The sequence below is a fragment of the Fistularia commersonii genome, chromosome 1, assembly GCF_037954325.1.
Source record: "Fistularia commersonii isolate RoL2024-O1a breed Wild chromosome 1, RoL_Fcom_v1.0, whole genome shotgun sequence".
Taxonomy (NCBI): Eukaryota; Metazoa; Chordata; class Actinopteri; order Syngnathiformes; family Fistulariidae; genus Fistularia; species Fistularia commersonii.
Window position 1 is genome coordinate 22549945 of NC_141284.1, and position 21184 is coordinate 22571128.

Below are 21184 nucleotides of genomic sequence, written 5' to 3' on the forward strand. Positions count from 1 at the left end.
CAGGGGTCACCTAAGACACCGTCAGGACAAATGCGCAGACACACACACACACGCACGCGTGACCCCCGCGATGTACGAAAGCCATGCTAACGCGCACGCACGCTGCTGCGTTTGTGAAGTCTTATGAACACAAGCGCCGCACATTTCACAAAGTGACTACATTGCATCGCTCACACTCGGCGGGTCCGCTTATCTTCCCTGAGCGGCTCAGCCTTCGCCTCGCTCCTCCCCTCTCCTTCTTTATCTTCCTACTGTATTACCTCTCTCCTAGTCTTTCTTAGTCTTCTCTCATTCCCAGATCAGTCCACCTCTTGTTCACATTAGGATTTCCCCGATATGATCTCCATGAAGCCGTGCTCTGTTGGTCATGCATTGCTCGTCCTGACCTGCATCCTCATTGTCTGAGCCGCTCTTACAAGGCGGCGGGGGCGGGGGTGGGGCACGGCCGGGTCTCCGGTGGATTGAATAGAGCCCTATCGTGTATGGCTCTGCCTCAGTGTGGTGATAGAGAGAACTCATTTTTCACTGGTTGAACGACATCCATCTCAGCGGCCAAACACTGGCTGTTTCATTAAGTAGCCCATCCAGGCAGACAGATGTGTTCACCAGACAGCCATGTTTGCCTATGCGAGAACATGCACTAACCCACAATCCTTTGGGAGAGATTAATAGGCTACCAGTTTCTTTCCATTGATTATCTTCATGCCATTTTCCCCTCCTTTCCCTGGCTCGATATTAAAAACTAATGAAGCCTATTGAAAATGGGAACAGTGAGCCTCTTCACGGATCATTTTAGGTTATTTGGACTCAAACAGAGAGGGATCTCTTTAAGGCACAGTTTGAGTCGAATTAAGAAAATAAATGTGGAGAGAAGTGTTGAAGTAACGGGAGGGGGGAGAATATGACTGCAGCAACGTTGTGTGTTTAAGAAAAGACAACTCCAGTCTGACGCATGAAGGGGAGGGAGGGGGGGCACGGCAGATGTTAGCAATTCCCGAGCATAGCAAAGCATTCCTAGTGTTGGAACCACGTCCTAATTGCTATAATGGAGGTGGTAAGCGCTGACAGTAATGGAGTCAGGGGGATCCATCCCCAGCAACCTGAATTAGGGGCCACATTGCAGATCCACTTCAAGATGTCCCTTGTTTTTTTTTTTTTTTTGTGGAAAGACACTGTTCTTTTCACAGTTCTTCCAACCTTTTAATCACGCGTCTCCTTAGACGACGTGTCTCGGTCTGGACACTGACGCAGACGGCCGCGTGTGTGTGTGTGTGTGTGTGTGCGCGCGTGTAGCGTCGAGGGATCTGGTTGTGAATGCGTGAGACAAATGGGTCGGAAAGACCTGGGCCGCCGGAGAGCAAAGAGTTAAAAGGATCCATGTGATGGCCTCACCTCTGTACCAGGCCTGGTGAAAGGCGGCGGGGTGCTGTCGGGGAAAATGACTTCCTGAGACATTACCATCAATCACCAGACAGGTCAGGCCCCACAATCCCTCCATCAGGATGGAGGGAAGAGGGGGATGGGGATGGAGGATTAGACAAGACGGCTCGAAAACAGAGGAAGACTGAGTTAAGGCTTGCTTGGGAAAAAGACTATCAACAATCTCCTTCTCTCACTATCTGACTGTTTTATGTCTTTCTCTTTCTCCCCGTGTCTTTCTCTCTTTCTATTTTCCGGTCCGCCGTAAAACGGCTACCCGGGCATTCAAGAATGGCCCCCGCTGGTCAGAGTCCTCTCCTTGGCTCAATTGCATCATTAATTATTCCACGGGCAGAAGGCTCCAAGCAAATCTAAAGCAAGGAGGAGAAATAGAAGCGGCAGCAAGAGTTAGATGGGGAGACGGGGGACAGCTGTCTGAAACTCCCATTTGGTCTTTGCGCCGACTCTTGTTTTTCCCTCTGTCTCTTTCTCTTTCTGTAAATGAAGGATGGGAGAGGGGGAGGCGCTTGGGTTACCTCAGTGAGTGGTTGTGTTACATTCCTGAGAAGGGAAGGGGTGGCGGGGCGGGGGTCGGGGCGGGCGGCGGCGGTGGCGGTTCAACGAGTTGTTGAAAAGAACACAGACGCTTGTCAACAGCCTCGGAGCTGGGAAGCCATCATGCCTTGCTTTAGGCCCGGAGGTCAATGACCCTCTGTTGCACCCAGATAGAGAGAGGCACGGAGAGAGAGACAATGGGAAATGGGAGAGATAAACCTTAAATCTACCGTACGGTACGTGTCATTTCTCGTCTCCAGCGGGGAAAACCTCAAAATCCTTCCCTTCCTCTCGTCAGCCATAAAACATCGCAACATTAGCGGCGGCGGTGGATTTAGCGCCCTCCGACGTGCGAGTGGAGTTGGAGGGGGGTGGGAGAAAATGGCAAGCGCAGGCAGGCATGGCAGCCGTGGCAAAATGGCCCATTAGATTTAAGGAGTTAAAAGTTCATCAGCTTTATTAATGGGAAGGTATATAAATGAAGTATGAATTACCTGACTTTTATGGAGTGGCGAGGGAGAAACTGAAGTGTCTCGTGATATAATGTTTTAGTGAGCCGCTCCGAATCCGTTGACGAGCAGCGGAAGAGGAGGCAGCGAGGCCGAAGTGTGCTGGGGGTCCCCCGGGTCCGTCGGCTGGAAGCTTGCCTGATTGCCGCTAACACGCGTAGCTGATCGGGTTAGCTCGGAGACGGGGACGTTTTTAGCGCCGAGGGCTCGTTTTTTTGTGTATTGCCAGATAGTGCGGTTAAAAAAAAAAAAATCGCCGGGCCAAATCAAGGTCAGCCACATTTCTGATTTTTGCTTTTGCACATGTGCCAGTCGCGCACTCGCAATAGCGCGTTTGTCCACGTGCAATTACGGTATGCACAAGTTCAGAGGTGTAAGCAAACACACACATGCAAGCACAAGGACACACACACACACACACATGCTCCCCACCATCCTGTAATAAGCGGTAAGCTGAGCTAGCTGATGGTCATCCTCCCATGGGGCTGCTGGGTGACTGCCAACTTCCTGCCTGCTTTGTCAGTGGATAAAGCCCCTAACAAACGAGAGGGCTGTAGCCAGGCAGGCCAGCCGGGTCAAAGGTCACCTCGGCCCCCGGGCAGGATTGAGCCTAAGAGCACTACAAGGAGAGAGAGAGAGAGAGAGGATATAAGAATGCACTTAAGGAGCGGGTGCTTTTAACCAGGCCTAAACTTCTTCTCTCCTCGCCTCCTCTCTTAACTTAGGCACACGTCAACTGTTCTTTGACAAACATGAAGGAAGTTAAAAAAGATCCCAGGGGCCGTTTGTGAGCCTGAGCGGCCCCGCAGAGCCTGCCGGTGTTGCAAAACGACGAAGAGACGGTTGAAAGGGGCGACTCGGAGGACGTGGTAAATTTGTATTCGGTCAATGAGCGGAGGCTCTACAGGTAGGGGCTGGGGGTTTGGGGGATGTGGTGAGCTGAGGCGAGGGGGGAGGGGCAGCGTTGTCGTTTTAACGCAAGTACTCGTGACTCGGCGCCATCACACCTATGCTTACGCTCAACGCCACTACTCTTCCTCACCGGCGGGGATGCCATCCCAAGTGTCTGTCACAGGGCTGAGGGCTTCTTTCACAGAGGAGAGGCTGGGGAGGGGGGGGGGATAAATTCTCTTTCCAACACAGCTGTCCATTCACAGGGAGAGAGAATTTGACATGGGTGACTTGAACACATTTAGCATCATTAGCAAACAGGAAGTGTCCCCTGCAGCTGTTTTTCGGCAAAGGGAGGAGGTGTGCTGGCCCCCGCGTGCCCGGCTAATGGACAAATGTCGCCCGCCATGTTTTCCTTTGATTTTTGACCCGAAAAAACAAAAATTGACATTACAAATGTCCTATGATATCTCCCAAATTGGCTTGACATTCCATAGCTCGCCCGAGGGGGGCGGCGGGCGGCGGGGCAGGGAGTGCGTTTCTTGTTTTGTCGTCTGTAAGTGGTTGCGCTCTCGCCGCCGTGTCCCCAGGCTTCGCCATTAGAACGCGCTGGCCTTTCTCTGCAGAATGTAGACTCTTAAAGAGACAGAAGGAGAGACTCGAAAGTGAGAGATTGAGAGTGAGAGAGAGAGAGGGAGCTGGAAGAGGTTCTGGTTGTGTATTTGAATACTTATGCTCATTAAGTTAATGCACAATGAAAGGGGGAGCCGTCAAGTGGAAACTCTCAGAAGCCTCTATTTGAGCAGGGACCCCCTCCCGCCCCCCCACCCTTTCTCCTGCTCTGTCTGTCGATCTCCACACAAATTAATCTGTTTCAGTTTCAATTGAAGATCAGCCCCACTTTACTTTGACTCAGGGAAGTCAAACAAAGTCTAAAGAACACAATGGGGAAAAAAAAGGGATAAACTTAAAGAGATCCTGTGTGTTAATATTAAGTCCTTTTCCCAACAGCGTTTATCAGCAGACCTCATTCTCTAAGTGCTTTACTGTCTCATCCGTCGTCCCAACTGCGTTTTACAGTCTTTCTTTACTCTTGATAAACTTGTAAAATGATTTAGGCCAGTTGTCGAATCATTTGTGTTTTATTGGATCGCAGCCCCCGAGCTCTCAATATCGGACTAAAAGGTGACGGCAGAAATGACCTGTCGTTTTTTTTTATCTTAATTTATGTCTGAAAGAACAGTGAGCTATGGGAAATAAAGGCAAAAAAGAGTTTCCCTCTCACCCTGTCAGAAAGCCACTGTTTTTTATTTATTTTTTTACAATGTGTGCATACATCATTGAGCAGTGCTGGAGTTTATTCAGAGGCGTGGTTTGTGCGCCGAGCATGTGCTTCCAATGGCTTTATGACCGGCCGCACCAGCAAGCGGCGTGGATATGAAGTTTTCCCACGCAGGCAAAACGGGGTGTTCCTCCGGCCTCCACCTGAAATTTTCATGACGTATTTATAGGCCGTGAAAATCCCCCGCTAAAGATAAATTGCCGCTAACTTCACGCTCCTGTCACGCGTAATCCTGATAAACAGGTGAATTTTAAGATAGGCTTAGACATAAACAAGCGGAATGCAAGCATCATGTTTTTTTTTTTTGTTTTGTTTTTTGTTTTTTTTTACCCGAAAGTCTCTGCGGCGAGACGTCTCGAAGATTCCTCGGGGAAAAAGCGGCGAGCGTGGCTGCGCGTTGACATCAGGCGAGCTGGAGAGCAGAGCCGAGCGGAGCCGGTGCCCCTGAGCAGGCAGTTACCACAACAAAGCCAACAGACCGGACTGAAAAACCAGGCCAAATTCCTGCCCTCTAGGACCCGGCTTAAAGCCGGAGCGGAAACTTTGAAAGAGGGGGACGAGATGAGAAGCAAAGGGAATGGAGAGGATACAAGACGAGGCCAGGCAGGTTAGCGCAGAGCAAGAAAGAGATAGCTGCTGGGGCATATGGAGTACGGTGGGAGAGGGAGTGGAGACGGGAGCAGACCGTCCCCCCCGCCCCCTCGCCCGTTCTAATGATGGGAGGATCGTATTCCTCCTCTTGGAAGGACAGCGGCGGTGGAAAAAGAAGCCATGAACTTGAGCTGATGATTAAACGCGGGCTTTTCAAAAGCTGTGGGCCACAAATAAGAGCAGGTTAGCAAGAAAAACCACACAGTTTGCCTTCCACCGCCGATAGATCCGGGGTCCAGTCGTGTTTTATTTATATTTCTACCCTTCTGTTCATGGCAGTACGCGCACGGTAGGGTTTTAAAAATGTTGCTCTCCAACGTCTTTCTCAGTCTCAAGGTGCTCGGGGATGGCGTGGGAGTGATTGCTATTTAGCCTCACGGAGCTCGCTACAATCAGCCGCCTATATCTCGCATATCCTCCAGGGCTCCATCCTCGCACTCTCCCTCCATTCATTCCTCCGACTCCTCTCGCCCGCTTCGCTTTTACTGTAGTTTGGCAGGCGAGCTGCAGAGTTATGCCGTAGAGCTTCCCTACAACCTTGCGCCATCTCCAGTGAACATAAATTAATGGTGTAGAGCAAACAGGCTGCTGGCCGGGGTCCAGGAGCCGGCTTCAGGAGCCCAGCCAGCAATTGTTGTGGGGGGCCATGGCAGCAACAGCAGTAGTAGTGCTGATACACTGCCAAACAACCAGCCAGCCAGCTAGTCAAAGAGGCAGACAGACAAACTGGGGGCCTTTTTTGCTCCATAACAGATGCCCTAGGCCTCGCCAGTCCTCCTTGTATTTGCAATCATCACTGTTTTACTGTCAGAGGGCAGCGCGCTTGCTGTAAGCTCCCGGAGCTGCAGAGAGGAAGACGCAAGCATACCGGCGTGTGAATTCATATTGTGCGAAGCGTAACGTAGATACTTATTAGAGGTAGGCATTAATTACTTTTGATGGCCAATGGGTGGGGCTTCTTTAACACTGGCGTGCGTGTGTGTGTGTGTGTGTGTGTGTGTGTGTGTGTGTGTGCACGCGCATAGGTTTAAGCCACAGATTCTTGTTTTTGTTTTTTTTGCTTTTCTGAGGAGGCGTGCTCTCCAGTAAAAAAATAAATAAATAAAACAAACACTCAACCTTTGCCAGTCTCCTGAAACACACAAGGAAGGGGAATGAGAGCCTAACTAAAAAAAAAAGAAGATGAAGAACACTAATGGTAAAGAACAAAAACTGCCTTTACACTTGACTTAATCTGCTTATAACTTTGTTAGCTCAAAATATGCAAAAGAGCTAGTAAACATTCATTACAAACAACATTAGGAGTTTTAGCAGGTAACATGTAGGAGTTGAAAAAGAAAAAATAATAGTTACTATTAATTTTATTGCGGTCAGCCATTTTTTTTTCAATTCGCATTCGTCAACGTATTACACTAAAGATCTGTCAGAAAGCTGCCGCTTAAAGCTAGATATTGCAGCGTGCAAAGTAAACAGTCATCGTGCGTTCAAAACTCCAACCGTATTTGTTTGTCCCATCTTTTTGATCTGTCGGTAATTCTGATACGCGTTCTGTGTCATTTGTCACCGAAGCCAATCGTGGCGTTATTAACGGCAACGTGATATTTAAAATGTGCCAATCTTATTCTCCGCTCGATGCAGATTCCATATTAAAATGTCACCCCTGCATTTGATTGCGTTCATTTCTGACAGTGAATATTATAAACCTCCTCCCGTCACTTTGATTAAAAACAAATCAGATTCCAATCAATGAGAGGAAGCCGTATATGAAAGGAAATGCGGGGATATAATATGGCTGTAAAACTACACCATGGGTCCACAGCATAGCCCGTCAAATGCTGCCAACACATCAGCGTAACAACGGCAATGACAATAAATAAAAAAATAAACAGAAAATTAAATATGTAAATAAACATGTCAATAAATCAACGTGTGAAAAAATAAATAGATAATCAATTCATTTTTTTCGCACATTATCGCATGAAGTCAGGGCTTAAAAATTTTCACTATGAAAATATATACACGCCAATGTAACCTTATCCTACAGATAAAATAACTAGGTCTAAATCACCCCAATCATCATCAGCAAATCCTTTGTGTTGCAGTGGCAGCAGGGTTAACAGCCAATGGCTTGTGATTTCCTGGGAGTCATTAGCATGGAATAGGTTTGCAAGCGGCGGCAACCTTGTGACCTACTTCTATAACTCATGTCATACACTGATGATGTCATTCATCAATGGGGTCCACTAGCTGGTGAGGCAAGGGGACCGCGGGTTCAGAGAATGGGGGAGAAGTGGCAGAGGGAGAGGCGGCGGCAAAGCTTAAATGAATCGGCCGGATGATAATCAGTCGGCGGGTTTAAAGGCCAGCGCCACATAGATATCGGGAGAAAATGAATTTGATAGATGGCAAGGTGTATTTTGAAAGACTAGATCGGAGGCGCGGCGGGCGTGAGGTGTGGAGGGAAGTCGGAGCGGCCTCGGCTGCAGATGTGGTTATTGTATGGTGAAATGCCAAGCTGGGCTCAGGGGGGGTTTAAGAGCTGCACAGTGGATGATGGAGTTACCTCAGCTTGTAATGCTCAGCAACCACAGGAGCCATTACATCCAGCACTATCAGAGAGCACAGAGCACATCACACCCTGTAATTTAGCCAGCAGTCGATCACACACACACAGACACATATACACACACACTGAGCATGATTCCCAATGACTGGCAGAATGTGATCCACCTGCGTCTGAGCCGTGCGTTAATGTGTTTGATTTTTGTGCGTTTCGGCTCAGACTGGAAACACGACACAACGGGCACGTATCAGGATAGTGCCGACTCAGGATATTAACAGACTGCAACGTAATTAACAAAGCTGTTTCGATCAGTTGTGCCTGGAGAACAAATTGAAGCTGCTTATTTCTGGCTCTAATTATTTATAGACTGGCTGTTTTATGTTTTGTGGTCAATCCGCTTTTAAGGATATTGGCCGCGGTGTTTGTAACTGAACGTATTGAGCCGAACTAAAGCCGGTAGGGAGATTATCAATGCAATCTTTGATTCTTCTGTGATTGGTGCATTAAATAATCATGCCCTTCTGTGTCCGGAAGCAAGAGAAGGACATCTCCAGGAAGAAACCCATCCACACATGTTCACTGTTCTCTTCGCGTTTTGTTTCATCGACCTGTTATCTTGCATTTACGCTTTTCATAAACTGACTTGTGCTTTATGGATGATTTACTGATACACAGAGACACACACAGACACACACACACACACACACAAATATATATATATATATATATATATATATATATATATATATATTTATTTATTTTTTACTGAGGCAATTAACATTAAGAGGTTACTCAGAGGTCTAAATAGTCGTTCTCCAATTTCACGGCTGCTGAAGCCTTATAACCACCAAGCCCACCATGTCGGCTCACCGCTCATGTACGTGCATTTGTGTGTGCGTCTGTGTGTCATTTTGAAAATGGTGTGTGCCAACAACCATGTTCTGGAGCTGAGATTTGAGAGTTCCATGCTTTAAGGAAAGCTGCAACGATGTAAAGTGTGGGTGGCCTGCAGTCACAGTCATAAAAAAGTATGTGTGTGTGTCGGATTGGGGGTGGGTGTTAGCTAGACGGGCAAGAAGCGAAGTTGAGGGCAGGTAAAGAGAGGCTACACACAAACAATATGTGTGTGTGTTTTGGATTTTTTTCCATGTGTGAGCTTGGAAAAGCATGGAAGTACAAGGGTTTCAAGGAGCCAATTGAGGCTGACACAAGGAAGGAATGAGTGGGGGTGTGGGGGGGGGGGGGGCTTGGGGGTATATCAGCCACATTAAATAGGATTTTTTTAGTGTCGTGTCTATGTGGTCAGAGTAAATCTCCTTACTCAGGGGTTTTGTGTGTGAGGGGGGCTTTAACGTCCTCACTCTCCTTGATGAGACATCTTTCTTGTTTGTTCAAACCATTCATTATGCGGTGGCTGCCGGACGAGCTGCGCCGCTGGCCAGTGTATTTATCACCGGGCTACAGCGCGCTCTGGCTGACAGTAGGCGATTGATGACCAGGCCTGGGCCTGAGAGGCTGAGGAAACCTTAATACAATGTAAATGACCCACTCCCATTTCCAATCTCAGCTGCTCCTCTCCCTGCACCTCCATACAATATCATCTGTGGTTCTCTTTCTCTCTCTTCCTCTATGTATGTGCTTGTCTGTACGTGTGTGTACATGTTTGTGTAGTGAGCCTACACATTAAAGAGTGGGAGGGAGTGTGTGTATGTGTGTGTGTGTGTGTGTGTGTGTGTGTGTGTGTGTGTGTGTGTGCGTGCTGCTGTATTTGCAAGCATGTTGTGATCATGACCGAGGTCACAGCTAATGTGAAAACATCAGCAAGAGGGGGAGGGCGGGAGGCTGCGCTGCCATTACATATTGTTCAAAATGGTCGCGCATGCAAACAGAGGTAGACGTGTTCTTCGGACATTGCATGGTTTTGTGTTGCTTGTTTACATGCATATGAACGTGGACATGTGCACACGCATGCACGCACGCACACACACACACACACAAACACACACACACACACATGCACAAACAGGGTACTCATTGAAATTGCTCCGTCTTCTCTCCAGCCAAGGAAATGTCAACACCTTGCAATCAAAAAATGCATATCTACGTGGGTATTATCATATTTCGTTTGTTAATGATTTTTGCATATGAAAACGGGGCTACACACACCGGCGCAAATCAGATTAATCCCTCCGTACAGACCTGGTTCATTATTTATCCAATCTCAATCTTGTTTGTCATTAATTGAACACATTCCTCAAACCATTTTTGCGTCCGTGCTTTAATTAAAAGCGACTGCGCGCTCAGACAGGTAGGGGTCTCGCCCACCCGCCCCACTTCCCCTGCTGATGTGAAACCTTACCTCGGTGCGATTATTTTAGCAGCTCAAGAAACACGTTTAGGAGCGACGGTTACCTGCGTCGCTGAAAAGGAGCTACGACGCAAAGTTGCGAGGGCTCAGTGTGCTTTCTTTCAACGAGGGAAGAATGTTAATGGAGCTTGAAACCACCTGAAAATAGAGAGGGATTTAAGTTTCATCTTCTAAAAGGGGATTTTTTTTGTGTTGTGATTAGCAGGTGTCAGGTCTATGAATATGTCTCTGTGCATGTGTATGTGTGTGTGTATGTGACTGTGTGCATGCGTGCACACAGTCTGCAGTGGCTGAATGAAACGCATAGTGTCTCATTTGTTTCGTTTGCGTGAGCCCGACTCCTAATCTGGCCCTTAAAGACATCTGTCACCGGCGATCACTGTTGTTTTGTCATGCTTCATAGCAGGCCCACAGGGAGCAAAGCAGCCCCAAGGTCTGCCATTTATATCAGCCTATAGTCTCTAGATTGAACCTGACACAAATAGTATCATTGCGGTCCCGGTCACAGAATTACATTTTCAGGTAAAAAGGACGTTTCACGGCGTTCCTCTCTTTCAGCGCGGGCATACCTTCCGTGATGGAACCCCCGCGAGCCGGGCGTGTGTCAGACAGATTCAAAAATAAGATTTGCACACGGCCGCTCCCATTCGTATCCGCTTACGAGAAGCTTGAAAGTCTTGTTGGACTGTGCATCAGCGTCCCTATACATTCCTCGGCTGCACAATCTATTTGCTTGTGGGCGGAGATGGGGTGAAGAAAGGGGGTTATCAAAGATGACAGTTTTTGACAAACTTGTTTGGCCAGCTCAGGCAGGGGTAACCGCTGAATTGTGTGTGTGTGTGTGTGTGCGTGTGTGGGTGCGCGTGCACGTCGATAGGTGGGTTGACATGTGTATGCCATGAATGTCTATACCGAACATGGGAGGAGCAGGGTTGGGTAGAGGTCACGAAAAGGTGCGGTTTCGGGTTACACAATACAACAAACAGGGGGGGATGTGTTGTGCACATACAGTAATCCGCAAACAGTCGGGATCTTGAAGGGGAAATGTCCTGCCCTCTTCACGAGTGCTTTCTCATGCCTGAATATGTATGGAAATCTGGATTTCATGCGTGTGTGCTCTCTCTGTTTGCTCCTGCAGCACCCATACCCTTCTGAAGAGCAGAAGAAGCAGCTAGCCCAAGACACAGGTCTCACCATCTTACAAGTAAACAACTGGTGAGTCAAGATTTCTGCCCGCCCTATCTCCACCGCCAGCATCGCTCTGCCTTTCATTTTCAAAAGCCTTAGCCTCCCTCTCCCCACCAGCCAAAGCGGCTAATACTCCCAAAGTGTGAAAACCATTTATGTACAGCCCTCCCCGTGTTGTATACGCACACACACACACACACACACACACACACACACACACAGGTCTGCGTCGAGACGTACACGCAGACAACCTTTGTAACGTTATTATGTGTAAGCTACCGGGGTGTTACAGTTATCGGCAAAGTGTTACCCGGTTAAGTCGGTGGCCTTTGTGGTTTGATGCGCGTGCATTCAGCGGGCTATATTTAAAGGAGAAAGGCGCAAATCATAAGCTACCCATACAACCCCTCCCCCCACCGTAACCACCCCGCCCTCCCATCCTAAACCGTACCTAGCTCTGCCACCGATGCCCCCATAAGGAAAAAAAAAATGCCAAACTGCCATCCACCCCCACCCCTGTTTTACAGAAGCTATATGGTGGATTAAGGTTGTGGTGGCCTGGCCAGCAGGGCCTTTGTAGATGGCTTAGCACATAACTGGGGGTGGTGGATTAAATAAAATGATCACAGAAGCAAAGAAATGATACAGGAATTACTTATCAAAATACTAGCCCAGGTTTTATCTGCAGCTTAATTTTGTTCAGTACATTCTCAGGGTGATGTTCAGATTAATTGAACTGACAGGTTCCTTTCAAAATTCAGGGAAGGTATTTGCACGGATTTCAGGTCTTACACAAACTTAATTATATGGAACCCCATTTTATCATTCTAATTCCATGTAGCGGGGGTTCTATTTACAAATGACAAGTCTGTGCCTTTTATTCACAGCTTTCCTTAATATATTTATCAAAGCGGGTTCATTTACAAAGTGCTCTATCTGTTGGGTACAGGCGGGCCGACATTAACGAAGCTTTTAGGTTTATCAGACTCGCAGCCTGACAAGCCACCCGAGGGTCAATTGATTTTTTTGGTTCTGTGATTCATTTTTTTTCTCATTTTTCCCGGATCACAATGAGAAACATGCCTGGAGAATTAGCCCGGTTTGTCAGCCTTATCTATCACCCCCTCCTCCTCCTCCCCCTCCTCCTCCCTCCTCCCCGTCTTCCCTCCCCTCCATCACACTCTCTGTCTCTCTCTCTCCCTCGCTCTCTCACACTTTGCTTTATTCCCTTCTAGCCAGGAGAAGTCAAGCTACTTAAATTGGCCACAGGAAACGCCGTTATCAGACTTTAATGCACCCTACAGTGTGGATAGCATTTCAATTACACCAGTAACCAAAGATTAGCCCCCGCTTGGCTGTTTCATGCCTTGTGCCACCGTTTCGGGACGCATGGCACCTTACCTACAGGAGCAGAAAATTGAGTTGCCTCGCCTGTGTCATGGTGATTAATACAGAAATAGTCCGCTAACCCGGGAGAAGCGAGAGAGCAAAGCAGACAGACCCGAGGCGCCGATAGACACACCAACGGTTATCGGCCCGTCGGAGCCGAGGGAACGAAATACCCCCAGATGCATTGATACAGAGAGAAACTTTGCGCCGGTAACGCCTTCACACACACACGGGCGTGCGCGGCTGGGCGTTGTATCATTGACAGTTGCCTTGTCAGCGAAACACGTCGTCCATCAGTTGTCACGACTGACCGCAACATGTGCGTGTTCTCATAAACTGGTCCATGTGTTTCACATTCAAATCTAAGAAATGTAGATTTGAGCCACAAAATGTTACAAAAACTTTTACAATGACTCAGCATATTGATTATCCTGTAGTGCTGACTCATGTTAGGTGAGAATCTAGTTTAGTAAAGGCGTTTCCCACTGGTGTGGTTTCTGTACAAATCACACAGGACAAGGCAATAGAAGGCAGGTTGGGGTATTGAACCACCAGCCGTATAGTCTCTACCGGCAATCAAGCTCTATTTGTTACTTTATAAATATCTAGTCTGAATTCATCGCGTCCGTTTCATGAAAATAGGTCATCGCGCTGCGTTCTGTCGGAAGTCGGCCGATGACGTTGTCGTATTACTGACAGAAATGGCAAGGTGAGAAGATGCCTCGGCTGTGTTTCGCCCAACAATCGGGGCAAGGCGGTGACTTTGTTTGGGTAATGCCGTCACATTTCCCCCTTCGGTTTCCAGTTCCAGCGGCTGTAGAGATTATTTACCCATAATATCACAAAAGTCAGTGATATGCAATTCCTGTTTAAAAAAAAAAAACAACAAAAAAAAGCTCTTCAAATTCCTGTCTGGCCCCTTGCACGACTGTAGTCGTCTTTGATGCATAGCCGCTGCCACATTACCAGCGTAAGAGATAGAGACACAGGGGAGAGACAGAAGCAGAGGATGAGTGGGGTGGGGTGGTGGGGAGGGTGAAGCCACCGTCTTCGGTTTCCAGAGCTCTCCCTCGGGGAAAGGATGTGCTGAATCAGGGCTTTGTCTGCTGGCACAATTGCAGCCCAGCAAGGGCACAAGGGTGCTCTGTGTTAGAGTCAATAGAGAGTGCATCTCGCTCCCTCCCCTCTTTGCACCGTCAGACCCCCTCGCCCCATACCAAGTGACACCCTCCCTTTACCTTTACCTGCAGCTCACCTGTACACAAAAAGCAGCTGCTTTGAACTCCCTTTGTCTCGGTACCAAAGGCCACACTCAAGACGCGTCTATATCTTGTGTATGCTATTCGCTAACAGCCTCACCTTTTTATAACCCATGTCCTATTAGCTGTCCGGTGTTAATAAGGAACAAAAGAAAAGGTTAAAGTCCACTATCTCGCTCCACCGGTTCACCAGAGTACTTGATTACCTTTTTAATGGTACCCCCCCCCCCCCCCCCATGTGCACGAGTGTTTGCGTGCATGTCACTAATGGGACTCGAAGCGTTTTCACAATGTACAGAGATATTGCGAGTGTACATTTTGTACCATTAGATGAGCGCTGGGTCCCGTGTTTGCTCTTGCCACCGGTGTTCCGCTTGCAGATCCAGAGCGCATTGTATTTGTTCACGGGGGAAAAAAATACAGCGTGAATTTAAACATGGCGCATGTTTTGTGAGAGCGGGAAAGTTGACGAGACGTCAGACTCAGGTGCACGAGAGGAGCATTTACCGTTCACAGTATCTAGCGTTATATTTGCCTGCCTCAGCAGCTCCCGATGTCCCTCTATCAGTCTGAGCTAAATGAGGCCTGACCAAATCCTTTGGTGTCTCAGCATCAGACCCGGCGCGGCGCGGCGTGGCCTCGGTTACCACTGCAAACACACACATACCAGTAATGCTGCCATTATTTACCACCGCAGCAAGGCATGCACACGCCTACGCACGTATAAACACGGCTGGGTTATCGCATGAGGGATGACACTGATGACAGATGCCTGAGAGAAACGCCATCTAAAAAAAGGAAGGAAATCGTCCTCTCATTATTCCGTCATCTCGCAGTCGGCCACTTGGTCATTTCCATGGCGGATGAGAGGGAGGGGAGCGGGAGAGGGTGTGTGTGTGTGTCAGAGAGAGAGGGAGAAAGAGAGAGAGGGAGAGAGAGAGTGTGTGTGTGTGTGTGGTGAGAGAGAGAGAGAGAGAGAGAGAGAGAGAGAGGGAACGCAAATATGTCAGTTCTTGGCATCTGCGATGACTGACTGCTGTGCCAGTGGGAGTACTAATAACAATAAAGAGGCAGTAAGCCACTCTCTATTTTTACTTCTATGCCTCCTCTCTGAAGCCCAAGGGGAATACATGCACACACACATACACACACATACACACACACGGGTAAATGCACACACCAAAACACAAAAGGGAGAGGCTCTAATTAGCGGCAGAAAGGGATACAATGAGTGAGTTATTAAGACACAGGGGCGGATCTCGGCCAACCTTTGCCCCCTTTCGGAGCACAGGTCACATGATAAGGGAAGGATATCTGCCAGACAACGGCGCCAGGCAGCCTGTGCCCAGGGAGACGATGAAATAGGCTAAATCTCTCTGGCCGCAGAGGAGAGGGCACGGTATACTGATTATGCGTTTATTTTTTTTCCCCTTGAACCCCCCCCCCCCCCCCAGCCCTCTACTTACGAATGAAATTGCCCATGTTTATATCTATGCGTGCGTCGTTCGCAACAGATTTCCTTTTGCTAAAGAGTGTTTTGAAAAAGGATCTCGATGTTAAAAAGCGGTGTCAGACTATGTGCGTAAGAGTTTAAAAAAAAAGAAAAATAAAGAAATAAACATAGAGGCTGAAAGCACTCCTTTTTTATTCATTTGTTTTCGTATACACTATGGAATCCATATTCCCCTCACAGTTAAACCAAGCAGAGCCAGGAGTCCTCAGAGCAATTCAACATAGGTAAACTACGCTACCGGCTCATTCGAAACATATCGTTGCACTGATGAATATATTTGTTTTTAGTGAATGAGCACAAGAAAAATATACAGCAAAGCCAAATTTGTTCTTCTACTTGGCCAAACACGCCGGCCCCCTTTTCACAGCCCAGTGAGACACTTAGGAACTCTTGGCTTTTTTTTTTTATGATCCTCTGGTTTGGCGGCCTGGCCCATCATGAAATGCAAAATAATAACTAATATTTTCCAAATGTATCATAAAAGGTTCTGCAAAAGGCGGACCGGCCTCTACTTTTTTCCAGATTTCAAACGGTATTGGGGTAGAAAAGCTCCGGAGTCTGAATTTCTCACATTCTGTCTCTCCCTTTTTTCCGCCGCATTCGAAGGCCGGTCGACTGAAGCCGTCGGCTTATCAGTCTAACTTTGACGCAGATGGAAATGTCAGGCCTTTTTATGGCCGCGACCGGGGACTCCGAGCGGTGGCCATGTTATGCCCCTCGCTTTCTAAATATACAGCGTGGAGAGGCTGCAGCCGCCTGTGTGTTTGTGTCTCTGGTGTGTCTGTGCATGCTGCTGCACATGTGACCGTAGGAAAGAGGAAGAGAGAGAGAGAAAGAGAGTATCGGGGCACTGCCAACACAAGCATCATGATCCCTCTCATTTAGGGACCGCTAATTGGCAGTTAATTAGCAGAATTGACTCTGTTGTCAGATCCCAAGTGCCACCCCCCCCCCCCCCCCCGCTAACACCCCATACCCGTTAAGTTCATTCGATCTGGCTGCTTTCTCAGCGCTGTAATAATAATCCCGTTTTATCTGTTTTGGAGGGAGAATCGCATTTGGAAAAAAAAAAAAGAACATATTTTCGTTTATTGGAAAAGTGAAACGGAGCAGGGCGGCTGCCGCGGAGGGTCTCTTCATGTTTCTTTGCCACGCAATCAGGATCTACCCAGGCGCTTTTGCCCCTCGCAGGATTGGCCGTGGAAGTCATAAATAGCTGATGTCAAATGGTGGCCCCGTGTTTATGTGTTCTCGAGTATAACCACTGTGTGTGTGTGTGTGTGTGTATGTTTGACTATGTGGGCACAAGGCCCACGCTTGGGGATGATTAGCACCGGGGGCACTTTGGGTCGAAAGCGTGCCACGAACATCCAGCGGTGGCAGCCGAGGGCCCACCTGTGTGTTTACAATCTCGCTCGCCCCCCCAAAAAACATCATATGCCGCGTTAATAAACCTGGCACTGTCGGGTAATTACCGGGATTTCTATTTATTTTCATTTTTTTGAAACTCCTTCTCCCATCGTGGCTCTCCGAGGGTGTGGAATTCTCCCAGCAACGGATGCGTGCGAGGAGAAACGAAGCCAGACGAGGCAAGATAGAGAGGCAAAGAGCTGAAAGAAGCATTACAGAGAAAGCATTAGAGAGAGATGGGTGGAAGGGGGCGGTAGGGGGGTCTTTGTACTTCTCTGCTCCTTTTGGCTCTTTTATTCCTCAACAGCTTGGTTTTATTGGTGGGTCGTTTAATAACAAGGGCTCTGCGTTTGAAATGAAGTCGATCTGCGTTTGCGTGGGTGAGCCTCCCTTTTTTTTATTTTAAGATGGTAATTTCTGTACTAGGGGTTAGAACCGGGGAGAGAGATGTAGAGGGGGAAAGAATGAAAAAGAGAATATGTGAGAGAGAGCGAGAGTGAGGGAGGGCACGAGGGTGAGAATGTGGAAGAGGGAGAATTCAAGGAGAACGCGAGGAAGGAAAGTAGGTTAATTTATTTCATTTGTGGAAGGAGAGAGGGAGAACTTGAAAAGAAAGGTTGGTGATAGTGAGACGGAAAGTATAGGATGCTGCCTCATGAACAAGTAGCTTAATGCACAGGGGCAGCCACGGTAAGCCTGCCAGAATCTCCCTGCGCCTGAGGCCATCTGTGAGCAGAATAGCAATTTTATTACTTTGTCATTAAACCAATTTCACAGCCGTATTGTTTGTTAATGAGCAGCCGCAAACGAGCAAAGATGTCACTCAGTAGAATAGCGGCGAGATTTGTAACCCTAGGACTCCCCTGTCTCATTCTCCCAACCTGTGCCTCATTCTTATTCCCCTGCTCTTTCTGCCGCCGTCTTCTTTGTTAACGCCCTCGCCGTCGTCCCCGCTCGCTCCCTGCCATCCTCCCGTCCCTTCATTCCCCCGTTATAGGGGTCTCCGGCTCATAAAAGGGGAAACTACCGAAAGATAAAATGCAAAGTCTATACAGTCGAGTCTGTTTATGAGCTTCCATTTGCCTTTAGAGCTCATCAGGACGAATAGGTTCTCCATGGGTTTTCAGGGCATGCAGCTGGAAAGCCCGGGATATTGGCCTGTTATTTAGCCCTAAAGCCCAACATGGGTGCCAATGGCAGGTTCCACCAGAGGGACCAAGCATCTGAATAGGTGCATAAGTCCTTGGGATTGTGTACTGGATGATGTCATGCATTTTTGGGATCTTTTTTTAGACCCTCCCCATTCACCCATTATTCGGCGCGATCGAAGCTGTCTTTTTTTTTTTTTTTTTTTTTTTTTTTAAAAGTCGTTTATATAAGCTGTGGAAAAAAGAAGCGTAGCTATCGTAGTTGTTTGGTAAGGTCTGTTTTCACAAAGAGAGCCATGCGGTTAAGCTGCCGCGATGCTATATGTGTCCCTGTGGCGAGTCACTCTGTTTCGGGTTTTACTCCGGCGGTCAGTTGGCACTGAGTCCAGGTTTGACTGCGACTCAGAGAGAGAGAGAGAGAGAGAGAGAGAGAGAGAGAGAGAGAGAGAGAGAGAGAGAGAGAGAGAGAGAGAGAGAGAGAGAGAGAGAGAGAGAGAGAGAACCACTGAGACGGTGAGAGATTTAAACCAAGGCCCCAGAGGATCAGACAACCTGACAGAGTAGATTTGGAATAATTAGTTTTATCTGCTGAGGGAGATAGCCATGGGAGCTGTGCGTTAGCCACAGGGTACTGCTCCATGCGCATATATGTGTGTGTGTGTGTGTGTGTGCATGCATACGTGCGTGTGTGCGTGTGTGTGTGTGGGGGGGGGGTTGCAAAGAGCAGAATATTGTGTATAGGTTTGTGTGCAAGCACGTTGTGTGTGTTTATAAAGAAGGCTGAGGGTGTGGGGGACTAAAAGGGATAAAGGTGACCAGGTGTAACAGAATGGCCTTGAGGGTGTGTGTGTGCGTGTGTGTGTGTGCGTGTGTGTGTGTGTGTGTGTGTGTGTGTGTGTGTGTGTGTGTGTGTGTGTGTGTGTGTGTGTGTGTCTGTGTGTGTGCGTGTGTGCGTGTGTGTGTGTGAAGCCAGGGAGGACAGGAGCTCCTTCTTAGGTTGAGCTGTTTAAACTCCATGAACCTCTACAAGGTATTTTCGCTTTGTCCAGGCATGCTCATTCTCTAACTCTTTCTCTGTTATTCATAACCTCAATCTTTCATACCTTGCATTCCCTCCACCCATCTCTGCGTTTGGATTTAGGGAAACGATCCGTAATTAAGAACGGTCTCTGCTTTGCGTTGTGTCATCATCAAAATCGCCTTCTGACAGTTCCTCCTGTCAGCTCAGACTTCATATGAAAAGTTTGCATTCTTTACTCACATCCACAATGACACTCCAATCTATTATGTCTACCTGTTTGTGCATGTGTTCCCGTGTGTTTTCTGGCTCTGTGATTCATGGCCCGCTGCCCTCTGCGGCTTCGAGGTGCAGGCCAACAAGCCCATCATGGAAGTCCCTATAAATCAATATGGCCCTTTGTTTGTTCAAGCCATGCTTTGCCCCGGTTCAGGCCTGTTATGGATGAGATATCTACGGAGGTCTGTGCCAAGCAAGGTGGGGTGTTTTGTTTATGTGTGTGTGTGTGAGTGTGAGTGTGTGTTTGTGTGTTTGTGTGCGCGCGCCTCCACAAAACCAATCCACTCTTGATTGGATCACGGCCTCAAGTCTTGAAGATATCAAAGTTGGTCATTTGCAATTTGGAGGACATCTGCGCCGCCTTCTCTCCACACGCACACAAAGCCGTCTCGATGAAGTTATCAACGGCAGTCGGAGGAATTAGACACTATTAGCCGACGCTATTACATGCGTAACAAGATGCAGAGATAGAGGAAGAGCTGGTGAGGGGAAGGGGGGAGAGTAGCAAGTGCCATGCTGTATTACCCTAATCTAGGGATTCTTTCTTCCCAGCCATATGAATATTTATTCCTCCCATTACCGACAATGATGTTTCAATTGGGAGTCTGCGCAGAGGGGAGGGTGCCAGAAAGGTCTTTTCCCCAGTGTGTGTGTGTGTGTGTGTGTGTGTGTGCGGGGGGGGGGGGGCAAGACATATCTGATTTGTCATCTTCTTGTTACACAGGGGCTTTCTTAAGCATTCTTAAGGGTGTGATGTGAAAAAATGGCATATATAGGTACATGTTTTTGTGAATGAAATAGCAGTTTCAATTCACAACAGAAAGAAAGAAGAAAAATGAGGTCACCTATATTTTGGGGTCATATCCAGACCCTCTTAATTATTGATGACATTCAAACACAAATTCCGCTTTGTACGCTCAATTGAACTTGGCTTTAGCACGGGACACGGAGATTGTTGTGTTTTTTCGGCGTCCAGTGGAGGCCGTGCACAGTCAGTGGTGGAGCGGATCTGAGAGCCAAGGACTTGCTTCAGGCCACCAGACACATCAAGAGTCCCTGTGGTCTGTTCTCCAGTGTTTGTGCTGCCTCTGCCAGCAGTCCCCTCCACAAACAACAGCTATTTATATCTCCAGTCTGCTGCTGGGCTTTTTAGCCCTAAACTATGCTCCTGACCGTGCCTGCACTTGTGAGCTGGTGTGTTCATGGTTATGTATGTCAGAGCAATTATGAGCAATTGAAACTTCCAATTAATTATTCAGGAGGGAAGTCAAAAGGAAGCCGACAACATTTAACCGATGACTCTTGTGGTCGTGAGTGTGCGCCAGCGTCTGGCGCGCTCACTCAGGTGTGTCGCGGTTGAAGTCGTCCAGGTCCATTTGTGGCGAAGGTGTGAACGTAGTGACGGGCAGGAGAACATCTCGATTTCTTTCTTTTTTTTTTTTTTGGTTGATGTCAGTGAGTGGCGAGGCAGATCACGGTATCTTCGCCAACATCGTGTCCTGACGGGTCTGGTTTTTACCTTTGAGGCAAAGCGCAGCTTGCTCATGAGTGCGGTTGATCGCATACAAGTGTACCAGGCTGTGGATGTGTGTGTCGTGTTGTGTAAGCACACAGCTATTGAGACCCCACTTGGCAGGCCCCCTCATCTTCTCTTTGAGCTGAACCCATTATAGCCATATAAA

At 48.0% G+C, this 21184-nt stretch overlaps 1 protein-coding gene across 4 annotated transcripts in view; it reads left to right on the forward strand.

The window, feature by feature from the left end:
* meis2a (Meis homeobox 2a) overlaps positions 1-21184 on the forward strand; it is a 76771-nt gene that overhangs the window by 41596 nt on the left and 13991 nt on the right. For all 4 annotated transcript variants that reach the window (XM_086154975.1, XM_086154994.1, XM_086154984.1 and 1 more), the window contains exon 9: positions 11437-11513. In XM_086154975.1, coding sequence (XP_086011101.1) covers positions 11437-11513 — 77 coding nt within the window. The remainder of the gene's footprint in view (positions 1-11436; positions 11514-21184) is intronic.